The 19527-nt window shown below is 38.9% G+C and overlaps 1 protein-coding gene across 3 annotated transcripts in view; it reads right to left on the reverse strand.

The window, feature by feature from the left end:
• Positions 1-19527, reverse strand: part of LOC133572062 (voltage-dependent calcium channel subunit alpha-2/delta-4-like) — a 70414-nt gene that overhangs the window by 49029 nt on the left and 1858 nt on the right. For all 3 annotated transcript variants that reach the window (XM_061924717.1, XM_061924716.1, XM_061924715.1), the window contains exons 2-7: positions 8155-8236; positions 5176-5292; positions 5030-5089; positions 1445-1607; positions 1233-1364; positions 1031-1091 (exon numbers count right to left, since the gene is read on the reverse strand). In XM_061924717.1, coding sequence (XP_061780701.1) covers positions 1031-1091; positions 1233-1364; positions 1445-1607; positions 5030-5089; positions 5176-5292; positions 8155-8236 — 615 coding nt within the window. The remainder of the gene's footprint in view (positions 1-1030; positions 1092-1232; positions 1365-1444; positions 1608-5029; positions 5090-5175; positions 5293-8154; positions 8237-19527) is intronic.

Genomic DNA, 19527 nt, shown 5'->3' on the forward strand with positions numbered 1-19527 from the left:
AGTCATCGATTCGTTGGATCTATGCTATGCGCATGCGCAGAGGCACATTTATTTATTTATTTATTTTTTAAATAAACCTTTATTTATAACTGCAACATGTACAAACAGCTGAGAAACAATAATCAAAATAAGTATGGTGCCAGTATACTGTTTTTTTCCAATAAAATACTGGAAAGGATAGAAATGTAGTTTGTCTCTTTTATCAGATTTTTAATCGATCAATCGAATTAATAATCGACAGATTAATCGATTATCAAATTAATCGTTAGTTGCAGCCCTAATATACATATATATATACACACACAGTATATATATATATATATATATATATATATATATATATATGTATATATATATATATATATATACAGTATATATATATATATATACACACACACAGTATACATAAATATATAAATATATATATATATAAACACACACATATATATATATATATATAAACACATATATATACATATATATATATAAACACACATATATATATATAATATATATACATCTATAAACACACGTATATATATATATATATATATATATATATATATGAATCTTTGGGTATCACACGATTTGATTCAATTCTTGGGGGTAAAGATTCGATACAGAATCGATTCTCGACTCAAAATCAATACTTTTTTTTTAACAACATTGGGTGCCAGTTCTATAATTGACTACATTCCTGCATAAAATTGATAACAGCTCTGATACATTTATTTATTACTTAAAAGAAACTTAGTTGTGTTTAATAAAATTCCACCCAAACATTTAATAAAGTCAAATACAAATAAGGTGGACAGAACAAATTTGAACAAAAATATACATAAAAAAAATCGGTACAAGTAAAAATCGCGATTTATTCGAAAAGTATATATATATATATATATATATATATATATATATATATATATATATATATATATATATATATATATATATATATATATATATATATATATATTTTAACAAGACAATAGAGGAAACAATCTGAAGGTTTAAGATAATAAAAACTCACCAGTTTCTGTTCCTGCAATCGAAAGCCGCCACCCCATTTGTGTCTGGAGTCCATTTGATGCCTGAAACATGACTTTGTTTACAGTTGCTTTTGAAGCATTTTGGAGTATGGTTCAGGCAGCACTCTGCCCCCTGGTGGCCATATAGGCTATTTGAAGTAGTACAAGACTGCCCCATCCACATATGTGAGTGTGCCAGCCTACCAGGGTAGATCCTGAAGAAGCCAGTGGAGCTGCCAAAGTACTGCCAGGTCAGCGTGGGGTCCTTCTGGAAGTTGCCGATGAATACGTCATTGAGCGCTTCCGAGTTGTAGATGGCGTTGAGGATGTTGGGATCTAGCATGCGGCGGGACGAGAGCGCGTCGTTAAAACCCCGGCCGGCTTGTGTCTTTCTGTTTGTCTGCGTGACTTCTCACCTTTGTTGTAGACGTTGGTGGGCACCTGGATGTTGCTCTGCAGCGTGTTGACGGGCATCTTGTTGAAGTGCTCGTTCACCTCCAGGGCGAACTCGCCGCCCAGGTCCACGGAGTTGCCGTCCTCATCCACCGTGTTGATGAGCATGGAGTTGTAGTAGTCGAACTGACAAGAAGCCACAAGACGACACTTCACCCTCAACTCAACACATTCTTCACGCCGACACACAAAAACTGTGCAGGAGCAGACCGTAACGGCGCCTACTCAGCAGCCAAGCAGATTGCTTCCATGTCATCACAGCCACTAAGGCACAAGTGTCCCACTCAAGGACAATAGACAATTTTAATGACTGATATTTTATTCCCATGCTTTTATTTTGAAGGCGTGACTGTAAAGGCTACATCACAGGTAGGTCTGATCTGGCCCAACACATCATTTTAAGTGTCCCGTGAAAGCCCTGGAAATAATACATGTCAATAAAGCTCTTTTATCTAAATAGTTAAATGTATGTGTTCTTTCAATTTTGATGTGAAAAAAAATGTGTACACAACTGCATTTATTTTGAAATTTATAAATATCTAACCATGCAACGAGATATTACATTTTTCGTGGTGTAAACAAATAAATACCTTAACTACATGAACAATATGATTTGCTTGAGTGGCTGGACAGGACATATTTAAACATTTCTTTTTTTTCTTAAATAAAGAAAAAATACAATTAATAACCTAAAACAGGGGTGTCCAGATACAACGTTTTAATTCCTGACACAATACCAATATTGGAGCCATAAGCATTGGCCGATACAGATATTAATTCGATACGATATCAGCATGAATTGTAGGATTTATGCAATTATATGTATCGTGTTATTTTTTTCATGTGGAATATTAGAAAAAGGTTTGCTCAAGGGAAATTATTCAAAGAGAGAACTATACTAACCTATTATTAACCCTATGTCAGACTCATGCTGTCTTTAAATTGAAGTGGAGTGGTCATTTGTTATTTGGCCACACCTAGTGGCGACAATAATTTATCAAGTCAGGCTCATGTCCAGCTTTGCACAAGACATCTGCTTGTATCGGAGCTTACATCAGACATTTTACATGCAAGTTGATATCTATTAGCTAAAAAAAAGTTAGCATGCTAGTAGTTAGCATGTGTCAAGTACCAGGTTATATGACTATGAAGCGTATGCATGCAAAATTAGCTAAGAAAGTTAGCTTGCTAGTAGTATGTGTCAAGTACCAGGTTAGATGACTATGAAGCATATGCATGCACAATTGGCTAAAAAGGTTAGCATGCTAAAATTTGGGATGTGTCAAGTAACAAGTTATACGACTCTGCGGCATTCGGCTGAAAATTGGCTAAGAATGTTGGCATGCTAGTAGTTAGCATGTTTCAAGTACCAGGTTATATACTGTAACTATGAAGCGTATACATGCAAAGTTAGCTACAAAAAAATAAGTTAGCCTGCTAGTAGTGAAAATGTGTCAAGTAACAAGTTATACGACTCTGCGGCATTTGGCTACAAAATTGGCTACAAAAGTTGGCATGCTATAGTTAGCATGTGTCAACTATCAAGTTACAGTATATGACAGAGGTGTTTGGCTGCAAAATTGTCTAAAAAAATGTTGCATGCTAGTAGTTAGCATGTGTCAAGTACCAGGTTAGATGACTATGAAGCGTATGCATGCAAAATTAGCTAACAAAGTTAGCAAGCTAGTTGTTAGCATGTGTCAACTACCAAGTTATATGACTGAGGTGTTTGGCTGCAAAATTGTCAGAAAAAAAAGTTTGCATGTTTTCTAGTCACAGTTAAAGGCCTACTGAAATGCGATTTTCTTATTCAAACAGAGATAGCAGGTCCATTCTATGTGTCATATTTGATCATTTCGCGATATTGCCATATTTTTGCTGAAGGATTTAGTAGAGAACATCGACGATAAAGTTCGCAACTTTTGGTCGCTGATAAAAAAAACTTGCCTGTACCGGAAGTAGCAGACGAGTAGCGTGACGTCACAGGTTGTGGAGCTCCTCACATCTGCACATTGTTTACAATCATGGCCACCAGCAGCGAGAGCGATTCGGACCGAGAAAGCGACGATTTCCCCATTAATTTGAGCGAGGATGAAAGATTTGTGGATGAGGAAAGTGAGAGTGAAGGACTAGAGGGCAGTGGGAGCGATTCAGATAGGGAAGATGCTGTGAGAGGCGGGTGGGACCTGATATTCAGCTGGGAATGACTAAAACAGTAAATAAACACAAGACATATATATACTCTATTAGCCACAACACAACCAGCCTTATATTTAATATGCCACAAATTAATCCCACATAAAAAACACCTCCCCCCTCCCGTCCATATAACCCGCCAATACAACTCAAACACCTGCACAACACACTCAATCCCACAGCCCAAAGTACCTTTCACCTCCCCAAAGTTCATACAGCACATATATTTTCCCAAAGTTACGTACGTGACATGCACATAGCGGCACGCACGTATGGGCAAGCGATCAAATGTTTGGAAGCGTACTCACGGTACCGTGTCTGCGTATCGAACTCAAAGTTCTCCTGGTAAGAGTCTCTGTTGTCCCAGTTCTCCACAGGCCAATGGTAAAGCTTGACTGTCATCTTCCGGGAATGTAAACAATGAAACACCGGCCGTGTTTGTTCTTGCTGAAGTCGGCCGCAATACACCGTTTCCCTCCTACAGCTTTCTTCTTTGCTGTCTCCATTGTTCATTGAACAAATTGCAAAAGATTCACCAACACAGATGTCCAGAATACTGTGGAATTTTGCGATGAAACAGACGACTTAATAGCTGGCCGCCATGCTGTCTCAAAATGTCCTCTCCAATCCACGACGTCACGCGCTGACGTCATCATACTGGAGAATATGTCGCGCGGAATTTAAAATTGCACTTTAGTAAACTAACCCGGCCGTATTGGCATGTGTTGCAATGTTAAGATTTCATCATTGATGTATAAACTATCAGACTGCGTGGTCGGTAGTAGTGGGTTTCAGTAGGCCTTTAATAGTTAGTAATGCTGGCTGAGGCTGAGCCAATCAGTGGCCACAATACTGAACAGTGCGGTCTAATGGCTTTGGTCTCATCGAGTGGCCAATACTACTGTAGTACTGGTATTTTTTTTAAATGTTTTAATTTATTCATTTTTATGGTTGAAAATGCTTAATTTAGGGCAGAAGTACGTAGAAAATGCACAAGGCTTAGATGTGGATGCTGTGTTCAGATAGTTTAGCATATATTGATGGATCTATATTGTTTTTGTTTTAAGTATCTTTATTGCACAAAAAGTGTCTAAGTGGCCCCCGCGGCAATTCATTTTTAGATACGCGGCCCTTGCTGGACACCCCTGCACAGAGGTATTGGCATGATGTTCAGCATGATACCATCCCACAGACCATTTCTGTTATGGGAGAACTTCCTAGCTATTATTATTATTACTTGATGAAGTTAGCAGTCGGCAGCCGATCACATGACCAGTGTGGCGTTTAGGAAGCAAAAACCTGACTCAGCAGTGTTGACAATGGTGTCAAATATGATTTGAAGGGACAGCCACCTTTAAGGAAGCGTTGAAGTCGTGGTACAGGTCGGCGTCTTCTGCGGACTCCGCTAACCTCTGAAAGACACAAACAAGATGAAGAAAACATCTTTCAGGAGCTGATGATGGAGACATATTTTAAGGATGCTTTCACTGTCGCTCACCTTGACAGATTTCATCTTGCTCCCAAGCATGCGCTCTATTTCGGCAGCAAAGTCCTTCACCAGGTCTTGCCCGTCCAGTTCCACCATCTTGATGATGGACTCCACGTCCTTCAGTTTCTGTCAGGATAGAAGTAAGTCCATGTATGCTAGTTGGCGTGTGGCTGTCAAACACAGCTGCTGAGAGCAGGACACTCATTGTTTAACAGTGGGACCATGCTTTATCAGTATCGTGCAGTATCATACAAAATGTGCTCGTTGAAGCCATTAATCCTGATTTCCTCATTTTGATAAAAAAACATTGTTTTATTAATTTTTGTTTTGTAGGTTAAAGTGTTTTATTTATTGTGGTACTTAGTTAATGTAGCTGATTAATTTGAATGTATTAATTGAGTTTATTTAATTACATATCAAATGGTTCAAGTCGGTCAAAATAGGTTTATAGCTTAAATAGAGATTTTATTTTATTCAGGCAAATTAATGCACTTTGAATCTTTTCTGTTACAGACTAAAAAACAATATTCATGTTTGTTTGTTGTAAGTTGATATATAGTTTTTTCTTTTCTTTATTGTTAATAAGGATACAATGTTATGCAGAGGTGTACTTATAACAATTTTGTAGACAAATGATACACATTTTTTAGAGGTGCGAACCTTTGGGCACTGAACAATCCTTGGGGTGACGATTCAATTCAACACAATTCTCTATTCAAACCGATTCTCGCAATGTATTATTTGTTAACACTTGGTACAGGTTAGAAAAGCTCCTTCTGGTTGCATGGAGATGGCCTAATATTTGTTTTCTCTCCACCATGACTATAATAGCAGAGGTGCAAAAAAAAAAAAAGAAAAAGGATTCACATCCAAATCGCGATTCTTTCTCATCCAAAATCGAGTCATAATTGATCAAAAAATACATACATATAAGTGTATATATATATATATATACACACACACACACACACACACACACACACACACACACACACACACACACACACACACACACACACACACACACACACACACACACACACACACACACACAGATCACGGTTGTCCCAATACCAATACTTTGGTACCATCCATCCATCCATCTTCTTCCGCTTATCCGAGGTCGGGTCGCGGGAGCAGCAGCCTAAGCAGGGAAGCCCAGACTTCCCTCTCCCCAGCCACTTCGTCCAGCTCCTCCCGGGGGATCCCGAGGCGTTCCCAGGCCAGCCGGGAGACATAGTCTTCCCAACGTGTCCTGGGTCTTCCCCGTGGCCTCCTACCGGTCGGACGTGCCCGAAACACCTCCCTAGGGAGGCGTTCGGGTGGCATCCTGACCAGATGCCCGAACCACCTCATCTGGCTCCTCTCGATGTGGAGGAGCAGCGGCTTTACTCTGAGTTCCTCCCGGATGACAGAGCTTCTCACCTTATCTCTAAGGGAGAGCCCCGCCACCCGGCGGAGGAAACTCATTTCGGCCGCTTGTACCCGTGATCTTGTCCTTTCGGTCATGACCCAAAGCTCATGACCATAGGTGAGGATGGGAACGTAGATCGACCGGTAAATCGAGAGCTTTGCCTTCCGGCTCAGCTCCTTCTTCACCACAACGGATCGATACAGCGTCCGCATTACTGAAGATGCCGCACCGATCCGCCTGTCGATCTCACGATCCACTCTTCCCTCACTCGTGAACAAGACTCCGAGGTACTTGAACTCCTCCACTTGGGGCAAGATCTCTTCCCCAACGCGGAGATGGCACTCCACCCTTTTCCGGGCGAGAACCATGGACTCGGACTTGGAGGTGCTGATTCCCATCCCAGTCGCTTCACACTCGGCTGCGAACCGATCCAGTGAGAGCTGAAGATCTTGGCCAGATGAAGCCATCAGGACCACATCATCTGCAAAAAGCAGAGACCTAATCCTGCAGCCACCAAACCAGATACCCTCAACGCACTGACTGCGCCTAGAAATTCTGTCCATAAAGGTTATGAACAGAATCGGTGACAAAGGGCAGCCCTGGCGGAGTCCAACCCTCACTGGAAACGTGTCCGACTTACTGCCGGCAATGCGGACCAAGCTCTGACACTGATTATACAGGGAGCGAACCGCCACAATAAGACAGTCCGTTACCCCATACTCTCTGAGCACTCCCCACAGGACACGGTCGAATGCCTTCTCCAAGTCCACAAAGCACATGTAGACTGGTTGGGCAAACTCCCATGCACCTTCAAGGACCCTGCCGAGAGTATAGAGCTGGTCCACAGTTCCACGACCAGGACGAAAACCACACTGTTCCTCCTGAATCCGAGGTTCGACTATCCGGCGTATCCTACCGGTACCAAAAATGTATTTGGATACTGTGATACTTTTCAAAATAAAGGGGACCGCAAAAAAGGTCATTAACAGAAAATTGCAATCAAGGAACACTTGCCAAAAAAAAATTGTGTTTCTCAGTTCGACCATTAAATATCTTGTCTTTGTAGTCTATTCAATTAAATATAAGTTGAAAAGGATTTGCAAATAATTGTATTCTGTTTTTATTTACATCTAACACAACGTGCCAACTTCACTGGTTTTGGGTTTCGTATAATTTATATGGAAAATCTCTCTATTTTGTGACTCTATTCGGGATGATCAATTTTTTTTGTGCATCCCTACTATTTCTAGTCGTGGTGGAGAGTGGGGGCCTCGAAATGTTTTCTTCCCCCTCGAGGGGGCGTGAGAAACACTGCATTAAAAGTTTGGGGTTTGGACGCGAGAGGGACACCAGCCAATCAAGGCAGCACATGCATGCTCTAACAACGTGTCCACTGCCCTCATCCTGTCACAGATCATCTGGTCACTTTCTCTGGGTTAAGAGGCTCAAAGTGGATTAGCACACTGAAGAGAACAAAATGAAGAGCAGGACGAAGAAGAGGCCAACACGATAGTGACAGCTCATTAGGGACAGCACTGTCTTAAACATCTCGCTGACATCAAAGTGGGGTTTACCTTCTGCAGGAGCAGAGATCCTGAGTACTTGCTGGAAAGATCTCTCAGCTGCGTGGAGAAGACGGACGCCCACTGCTGCACGCTGCAACAACACACAACAATCACAACCTGATGGCTTTAAAACGTCCGCACAAATCCCAGATTTCATTGATAGATGTTTTTATTTTTATCCCCGCCGCTCATCTAAGGAGCTCAAGCTTACAAAAACCGAAAGACACGAACATGACTAGGGCCGCCCCAGTGAAACCACATTTATACCTTTTTCATCAAACTTGAATTTATTTTCTACTGAAACAAAATCAGGAGAAATAAGTTGTTCAATTATTACATTTTCTGTGAAAATGAACAATTATCATGCTTGGCTCTCAACGAAGGCGGACACATTCCACTCCCTCTCCTGTCTCTATCCTTGTCTTGTCCTAACTTTCTAAGAGCCTCTCTTTTGAACTGTTTGCCGAAATGTAAAATATAAAATTTGGGGGGACCTGCCTGTTCTGACGGAACGTTTGCTGCTGGATCCATGAGGGACTCTTGGGAGAAGTGGCAAGTCGTGTGCCTGGCGATTCTTTCCGCCAGAGACAATGAAGATATCTGTCTATTTGGAACTGTGATAACAGGTCATCGGCTGATTGGATTAAGCGCTGCTCTGGTCTATCGACAAATTCGGAAGACGATTGCCGCCGTTCAAAGAGCCCTCGTGATGAATGCGCTGGGCTGAGCTTTGGGAACTCAGACTTTAGGCATTTCTGAAATGAATCGCCAATTGGATAACATCTCAGAGAAGCAAATTTATGATCAAGTTGAGAGCCAAAATGGACAGTTAGAGCTGACTAAACATTGGAATGTCCCTCTGTAAACACCCCAGTGAGACCAGTGTAGCGAAAGACAATGAAAAATACCTCTCTCCTTCTTTAAAGACACATGAGATGTTGACTCTATTTTGGGACACCAAGCGGAGCTGCCTCCAGGCTAATGGACAAAACACGCACCCGTGGACTACTATACACATATAGAGGCACATATACCCCCACCCCATGCCTTCGCCGCTTCAACCCTCCATGTTATGATGGCTTACAGAGCAGTACCCTAATGGGTGCAGCTTTAGAACACCCCCCCCCCCCCCCCCGCCCATTTTTTTTCTGTGTGTGAAAGTGCTTTAAAATAAAATATAGTTTGAAGTCTTGAGTTTTTGTGTGCCGTAACATGTGTTCTTATGTGCTCATTGTTGCTCGAGATTTTTTTGGCCCTCCTCCCCACATGTTTTACCTTTCCTAAACGTTTTTATGTGGTGATCCACCAGTCTTCCTGTCTTGTATTCGTCTGTGACTGTATATTGTATGTCTGCTCTTGACTAAATTTGTTGTGTTCTTAAAGTGCAATATTTGATCAAAACACACACACACACACACACACACACAAAATATTAATCATAATACATATCATATATACATACATATATACGTACGTACATACGTCTATAGACAAATATATAAATATATACATACATATATATATATATATATACACACACATGTATACATATGTACATATTATAACACACATATACATACATTTATATACACATATATACATACATTTATACACATATACATACATACATTCATACACACATACATACATTTATACATATACATATATGTATGTATATATATATATATACATATACATATATATATATATAGACACACACGTATACATATGTACATATTATAACACATATATACATACATTTATACACATATACATACATACATTCATACACACATATATACATGTACATATATGTATGTATATATATATATATACATATACATATACATATATGTATGTATATATACATATATACATATACACATATATATATATATATATATATGTATATATATATATATATATATATATATATGTATACATACAGATACATAAAGTTTAACAAAGTGTTCTATAAAACAGGAGTAGTTACAAACAATAGAAATATCAGCGCCAAGAGAGAGAGAGAGAACCAAGCCATCTAAAGAGCACTTAAAGTCCAGGGACTTAATTACTGCATGTGTAAACAAAAACAAAATCAAAAATCAAAAAAACTAAAATCTAATCAATGTAGTATCGACCCCATACTGTAATTATATACTTGGTAACGCTACTATCGATATTTGTACCGATCCACCCACACCAGTTTACATCCAAGAGCTCTAGCTTAGCGGTTAGCATGGTTTATTGTATCCTCCTACGGTGTGTAGAGTAGCATGTTGAGCTTTTTAGCAATAGCTAGCAAAGCATTTTTCAAGTTTCATTACGTTGGTCCGAGTTGATCTGGAAACTTTTTTATTCCTCTTTGGGACTTTTTACTTGGGCTGGGCGATAAAACGATATCAATATATATCGCAATAAACACGTAATCGATATTTACGAAAAATGTGTTCGATAAAAAGTTAGTTGAATGGACGTATGGAAGCAAGGTTGGCTGCATGGACAAAGGCACTCGCTCTCTGGTAACCTAGCAACACAGGAAGTGATCACTGATCAGTGGGAGTGACACGCTAACAGACAATCAAGTAACAGTATCAACTGTCACGTTTGCTTGATGGAGTAAGAAGAGAAAGTCAAAATGAAGAAATCGTGGATAGAAGAGGAAAAGTCACCTGAATACTTTCTTGGATTTCTTTTAAAAAAAGGGACCGTAGTCAGACCAATTTGCTCTGTATGACTACATTTACACTGCAGGCCAAAGTGGCCCAAATTGTATTTTTTTTAAGATCTGATTTTTTCCAGATGATCGTTTAAAACAAAGGAAGTTGACCGGGAGAAAGTCACTACTACTACAAAATAAAATAAAAGTCCCAACACCTTAAGAATGAGTGTTTTTTAGGTGAAAGTAAATGAAAGTAATATAATGTATGAATGGATGTATTGTATATAGTGTAATGTTTTTTAGGATGGTTGTAATCTTTTTATGGCTGTTAAGTAGAGGAGACATGGACATCAGCGTGGATCTACGGGAGCTTTATTTTTCAACTCACATGTAAGCAAATGCACCACAGCGTCAACAATCGCGATTTCTTTGGAATCAAAATACATATTCATATATTACGTATCACCTATCATTTGCGCAATACTGACAAGTGATGCACTGAGAATTCGGTCGCCTTGAATACAAACTGAACACGGATGTTGTGATAAAGTATCCATTTACGCTGACGTCGCTCGCCCAAAGCTGACGAAAAAAATTCTGATTTCAGGTCCCATTGCGTTTAGACTGCAGTCACATTTGAAAAGATCCGATTCCATTCGGATTCAGGACTACCTCTAGATGTGGCCTGAATCTGATGCCAAAAGATCACATTTGATGCACTTTGGAGCGTTTAGACTGGCAACAACAATCTGATCTGTGCAACTTGAAGGCAAAAAAAATCAGATTTGGTGTATACTCACCAAGACCACAAACACCACACCACCTTAGCCACGCTCACCCTTTAGATCACAGCCGTAACTTCCTGCCACTAAACCTGCAGAAAATAGTTCTTCTCAGGTTTCTCTGTTTACATTTCTTACACTTTATTAGGGCTGCAACTAACGATTAATTTGATAATCAATTAATCTGTCGATTATTACTTCGATTAATCGATTAATAATCGGATAAAAGAGACAAACTACATTTCTATCCTTTCCAGTATTTTATTGAAAAAAAAGAGCATATTGGCACCATACTTATTTTGATTATTGTTTCTCAGCTGTTTGTACATGTTGCAGTTTATAAATAAAGGTTTATAAAAATAAAAAAAAACTTAAAAAAAAAAAAAAAAAAAAAAAATTGCCACAGCAATGCGCATAGCATAGATCCAACAAATCAATGACTAAATTAATCGCAAACTATTTTTATAATTGATTTTAATGGATTTAATCGATTAGTTGTTGCAGCCCTACACTTTATTAATCATTTCTTACATGTTCCTTATTTTTGCACTTTCATTTTAAGAGCTTAAGTGTTTAATGTGATTTTACAATTTCATTAACATTGTTTGAGTGTTTTCCATGCGTGTGTTGACATTTCCTTTCTGCCTCGATAGCTGAGGGATTATAATCAGAGGAAGGTTAAATTTGAAAAATAAAATGTATTTTTCTCCCGCTCCTTATTTTCCATAGGTCATTAAAAATGATCAATCATTATGGATATCGACTGATATAAAACACTGATATCGTGATGCAGTTGTCAGCCGTATCGCCCCGTTCTAGTGGAAGGTGACCGGGCTGACAAGACCTGGCCCGTGTCCAGCGGGGCCATGTTGGTCCACAGATGGCGGGGGGATGCTAACACATTGATACTAATGAGGTTGTTCGCATGCTAGCATGAGTGCGGACAAGAAGGACGGGTCATCCTAGAGCAAGGTGATATGTCCAAAAAAAAATCTATTGATTTTGTTCATATATACGGTCTTTTCTTCACAGTATTAAAGCATCTGTACTAAACACTAATGGAATTAGAGATTAGCTCATCATTTTAATAACCGTAACATATTATTTTCGGGTCTCCCTATGTCTAGCATTAAAAGATTACAGTTGGTACAAAATGCGGCTGCTAGACTTTTGACAAGAACAAGAAAGTTTGATCATATTACGCCTATACTGGCTCACCTGCACTGGCTTCCTGTGCACTTAAAATGTGACTTTAAGGTTTTACTACTTACGTATAAAATACTACACGGTCTAGCTCCGTCCTATCTTGTCGATTGCATTGTACCATATGTCCCGGCAAGAAATCTGCGTTCAAAGAACTCCGGCTTATTAGTGATTCCCAGAGCCCAAAAAAAGTCTGCGGGCTATAGAGCGTTTTCTATTCGGGCTCCAGTACTATGGAATGCCCTCCCGGTAACAATTAGAGATGCTACCTCAGTAGAAGCATTTAAGTCCCATCTTAAAACTCATTTGTATACTCTAGCCTTTAAATAGCCCCCCTGTTAGACCAGTTGATCTGCCGTTTCTTTTCTTTTCTCCTCTGCTCCCCTTTTCCTTGAGGGGGGGGGGGGGGGGGGGGGGGCACAGGTCCGGTGGCCATGGATGAAGTGCTGGCTGTCCAGAGTCGGGACCCGGGGTGGACCGCTCGCCTGTGCATCGGCTGGGAACATCTCTGCGCTGCTGACCCGTCTCCGCTCGGGATGGTGTCCTGCTGGCCCCACTATGGACTGGACTCTTACTATTATGTTGGATCCACTATGGACTGGACTCTCACAATATTATGTCAGACCCACTCGACATCCATTGCTTTCGGTCTCCCCTAGAGGGGGGGGGTTACCCACATATGCGGTCCTCTCCAAGGTTTCTCATAGTCATTCACATCGACGTCCCACTGGGGTGAGTTTTTCCTTGCCCGTATGTGGGCTTTGTGCCGAGGATGTCGTTGTGGCTTGTGCAGCCCTTTGGGACACTTGTGATTTAGGGCTATATAAATAAAGATTGATTGATTGGAACCTGCTGAGTAAATAAGAAAGCAAATGAGATTGTTTATAGGGTTAGGCGAAATAAGTGCTCAACTTCAGCATAAACCCTTTTGGTCTGTAAAATTGTCATTTTATGAATGTAAAACTAGAGATGTCCGATAATGGCTTTTTTGCCGATATCCGATATTGTCCAACTCTTAATTATCGATTCCGATTTCAACCGATACCGATATATACAGTCGTGGATTTAACACATTATTATGCCTAATTTTGTTGTGAAGCCCCGCTGGATGCATTAAACAATGTAACAAGGTTTTCCAAAATAAATCAACTCAAGTTATGGAAAAAAATGCCAACATGGCACTGCCATATTTATTATTGAAGTCACAAAGTGCATTATTTTTTTTAACATGCCTCAAAACAGCAGCTTGAAATTTGGGACATGCTCTCCCTGAGAGAGCATGAGGAGGTTGAGGTGGGCGGGGTTGGGGTTGGGGGGGGGGGTCTGGGGTGTAGCGGGGGGTGTATATCGTAGCGTCCCGGAAGAGTTAGTGCTGCAAGGGGTTCTGGGTATTTGTTCTGTTGTGTTTATTTTGTGTTACGGTGCGGATGTTCTCCCGAAATGTGTTTGTCATTCTTGTTTGGTGTGGGTTCACAGTGTGGCGCATATTTGTAACAGTGTTAAAGTTGTTTATACGGCCACCCTCATTGTGACCTGTATGGCTGTTGACCAAGTATGCATGCATTCACTTGTGTGTGTAAAAAGCCGTATATATTATGTGACTGGGCCGGCACGCAAAGGCAGTGCCTTTAAGGTTTATTGGCGCTCTGTACTTCTCCCTACGTCCGTGTACACAGCAGCGTTTTAAAAAGTCATAAATTTTACTTTTTGAAACCGATACCGATGATTTTGAAACCGATACCGATAATTTCCGATATTACATTTTAAAGCATTTATCGGCCGATAATATCCGCAGTCCGATATTATCGGACATCCCTATGTAAAACTGTTTGTTTAATTTGTTGACCACTAACCGAAATAATAAACTAAACTAAATAAACTAAACGAAATAAGATTTAATTTGGTCCGTTCATTAACGTGGAAATCATAGGGCCCTCAATAACACCACTAACATTTATTTTGCTGCCCTCAGCTTTGCGTTGAGCTCCAACTTTAGTCGTTCTGTACATATCTATTACTCTGTTTACTTATGCCGTACTAAGAGTGGAGTGGGAAAAGGTGGACTCTGATTGGCTGGCAATGTTTGATGGAGTTCATTTATGCTCACAGTGAGGGATGTAATGATAAACGATGTGACGATAAACCACAGTAAAACTTCCCATGGTTAGTATCGCCGTTTTTACATGAAAATGATTGAAAAATCCGTATTGATAACACTTTGATAAAGTCACAAACCGGTGACACTGCTCATTGACTGGGGAAGCAAGGTAGCGCTAGCTATCTTGAATGCTAACATGAAAACAAGACACATTACCGTTTTTCTCAATTACAAAACAATCTAAACTTGTATAAACACATTACTGTCTAAGCAACTGAGGTATTAAATTGTGCTTTTAGACGAATGCTGTTCTAAATGTGTCCACTAGATGTTGCAATATCAATTCTTTGTATCTATGTAGATTATGCTACATGTGTAAAAAAAATAAAAATACAACACATGATGTTAGTACATCAGTTGAGGAAAATGATCAAACTACATGAATAACATCCTGTAATTAGATTTTTATATATATATATTTTTTTTATCTCGATAGATTGAAAATTAACACCAATGAGTTGACTGATGAACATTATCACATAATTTATTCAGAAAGTATAAATAACGACAAATGAAGGTAGAATACTATAAACTGCAACATGTAAGTGTAAAAAAAACAAAAACTTTAGGATTTGTACATTTTCAGAATGTGCTTCTTCTATTTTAAACAAAGAAAACAATCTGAAGTTGTCTTTAATTTTAAGTTATCGTGCCGTGTTTTTACCAGTCCGGCCCACTTGGGAATAGATTTTTCTCCATGTGGCCCCCGATCTAAAATGAGTTTGATACCCCTGTCTTAGACAGAGAGATTGATCGATACTGGAAGCAATATGACAACAGGAAGTGACTTTATGTAAAGTCACATAAACCTGATGTAACGCTAAAACTTTTACAAATTAAAACGGAAGAAGATTCATGTATTCAAACACTCAAAATGAATATAGTTCTTAAGTAGTCGGAACAATATTATTGTAAAACATATTTCTTCAGCCAAGAAAGTATATAATGTGGCTTTTTATTTATTATACTTGTATAACTAATTTGTGTGCACTTTGAACAATACTGTGCTAAAAATTAACAAATGGCGATCATTTTGGTGACAATAATCATGATATGAAATGTTCATATTGTTCCATCCCTACTTACAGCTAGTATGGAACCACTAAAAAAAAAAAAAAAACACCCAGTGCTACGTCAAAACTATGAGATAAAAAGACATAATTAAGAGGTAAAAAGGCAAAGTTAAGAGCTAAAAAGTCTAAATTATGAGATAAAAAGTCAAAATTATGAAATAAAAAGTCAATTATGAGATACAACGTCCCAATATGAGAGAAGCAATTCATAATTATGAGATACAAACTGCATAACTGCACTCTCATCATTTTAACTTGATCTCAAAATTAAAAGATACTTTACCTCAAAAGTATGATTTTCCTTTGGGGTATTTATTTATTTATTCAACCTGATATGTGAGGATCGCATATCCTACAACACGTGTTATTATCTCCCCTGTCCCACTAGCCGCACCTTCAACACTTTAGCACATTCTAGAACATTGTAGTATATTCTAGAACAACATTCCAGGTCATGGTAGAGGCGTCGCGGTGGTGCCGGCGTTCCTGGCGCAGAGACGGTTCTGGAGGAGCGCTAACGCAGATTAACCAGATTAGCAAGCTGAGTGGACAAGATGCCAGTCTGACATGAGGCCGGATAAATATGTGGAACGTTTGGCCAAACCAAATCCTGGCCAGCAGGGGGCGGAGACTTGATCCAGCCAATGAGACAAGAACAGGAAGTGGACGTCGCACTCCAAAAATGTTGACACTTTGTTTGCTGCGTCACTTTTGACCAACATTATAATTATTATTATTATCATCATCATCGGCTTCTACTTTTGTGCTTTGTTTTCATTTTGCAAAGTTGTATTTATTTATCGACTATCTAGACCAGTGTTTTTCAACCTTTTTTGAGCCAAGGCACATTTTTTGCGTTGAAAAAATGCGGAGGCACACCACCAGCAGAAATCATTAAAAAACTAAACTCAGTTGAGAGTAAAAAGTCGTTGTCGTAATTGTTGGATATGACTTTAAAGCATAACCAAGCATCAATCACTATAGCTCTTGTCTCAAAGTAGGTGTACTGTCACCACCTGTCACATCACGCCCTGACTTATTTGGACTTTTTTGCTGTTTTTCTGTGTGTAGTGTTTCAGTTCTTGTCTTGCGCTCCTATTTTGGTGGCTTTTTCTCTTTTTTTGGTATTTTCCTGTGGAAGTTTCATGTCTTCCTTTGAGCGATATTTCCCGCATCTACTTTGTTTTTATCCTTCTTCATGGGGACATTGTCGATCGTCATGTCATGTTCGGATGTACATTGTGGACGCCGTCTTTGCTCTACAGTAAGTCTTTGCTGTCGTCCAGCATTCTGTTTTTGTTGACTTTGTAGTTCAGTTTTAGTTTTGTTCTGCGTAGCCTTCCCTAAGCTTCAATGCCTTTTCTTAGGGGCACTTACCTTTTGTTTATTTTTTTGTTTAAGCATCAAATACCTTTTTACCTGCACTGTGCCTCCCGCTGTTTCCGACATCTACAAAGCAATTAGCTACCGGCCGCCACCTACTGATATGGAAGAGTATTACACGGTTACTCTGCCGAGCTCTAGACAGCACCAACACTCAACAACAACCAGAGGTGGGTAGTAACGCGCTACATTTACTCCGTTACATCTACTTGAGTAACTTTTGGGATAAATTGTACTTCTAAGAGTAGTTTTAATGCAACATACTTTTACTTTTACTTGAGTATATTTATAGAGAAGAAACGCTACTTTTACTCCGCTACTTTTATCTACATTCAGCTCGCTACTCGCTACTAATTTTTATCGATCTGTTAATGCACGCTTTGTTTGTTTTGGTCTGTCAGACAGACCTTCATAGTGCCTGCGTTTCAACAAATAGTCACTGGTGACGTTCACTCCGTTCCACCAATCAGATGCAGTCACTGGTGACGTTGGACCAATCAAACAGAGCCAGGGGTCACATGACCTGACTTAAACAAGTTGAAAAACTTATTGGGGTGTTACCATTTAGTGGTCAATTATACGGAATATGTACTGTACTGTGCAATCTACTAATACAAGTTCCAATCAATCAATCAAAAGTGTGAAGGAAAAAAGACCATTTTTTATTTCAACCGTACACCCCGTCAAAAGCCTAAAGACTGACTGCACAGTTCCTGTCTTCACAATAAAAGTGCCGCTCCATTGCGCCTGCGCTTTCAAAATAAGAGTCTCCGAAAGCCTGCGCAAACAAGCTAGCAAGCTACGGAGTTTGCCGCCAATGTATTTCTTGTAATGTGTATAAAAACGAATGTGGAAGCTGGACATATAAGATGCCAAAAACCAACCATTTTCATGTGGTATTAGACAGAAAGGAGGAACTTTCTTTCTCCTCCATTTGAAAATGTGGACGCTATCAGCACTACTGTCTGATTCCAATCGATGCAAGTCATCAGAATCAGGTAATACACCAACTTATATTCTTGTCTTCATGAAAGAAATGAATCTATATGTGTTAAACATGCATGTATATTCATTAAAACACTATTAACATGTAAACAAAAACGGCAAAAAAAATAAATATAAATTATATACTGTATATATCAATGTATGTATATATATATATATATTTATATATATATATATGTGTGTATATATATATATATATATATATGTATATACGTGTGTGTGTGTGTGTGTATATATATATATATATATATATATATATATAAATATATATATATATATATATATATATATATGATATGTGTGTGTATGTTACTCATCAGTTACTCAGTACTTGAGTAGTTTTTTTACAACATACTTTTTACTTTTACTCAAGTAAATATTTGGGTGACTACTCCTTACTTTTACTTGAGTAATAAATCTCTAAAGTAACAGTACTCTTACTTGAGTACAATTTCTGGCTACTCTACCCACCTCTGACAACAACACATCATTTGCAGACTATAATTACTGGTTTGCAAAAAAATATTTTTTACCCCAAATAGGTGAAATTAGATCATCTCCCACGGCACACCAGCTTGTATCTCACGGCACAGTGGTTGAAAAACACTGATCTAGACCAAGGGTTCCCAAATGTTTTCCACATAGGGCCCCAGACTGATAAATCAAAGGATTTAGTAGTTTTCTCCTTCAAAACCAGTTCAATGTATACATTTTTTTTCCAAAGAACTAGAAAATTTAATTTCCATAGAAATTGAGTGTGAATGCTGAAAAACCAAAGCCGAACTGAAATTCTAACAGTTAGCACGCTGGCCAGATAGCGTCGAGCAACATAAAAATATGAGCAAAATTTGCTAAAAAAAAGATAGCATGCTAACAGTATTATGTTTACATGCTAACAATAACATGCCTCCAGTTAGAATTAGTGAAATGCCAAAAATGACAGAGTTGTCAGGTTTAGCATACATCAAGTACCAAAATATGACACTGGTGTATACCTATACAATTTGCTAAAAGAGGCTAGCCTACTAGCATTTGCATGCAGACAGGTAGCTTATTCAAGTAACAAAATATCCTACGAAGAGGTGCGTACCTGCTATATTAGCTAAAAAAACTAGC

This window comes from Nerophis lumbriciformis, linkage group LG29 (genome assembly GCF_033978685.3).
Source record: "Nerophis lumbriciformis linkage group LG29, RoL_Nlum_v2.1, whole genome shotgun sequence".
Lineage (NCBI taxonomy): Eukaryota > Metazoa > Chordata > Actinopteri > Syngnathiformes > Syngnathidae > Nerophis > Nerophis lumbriciformis.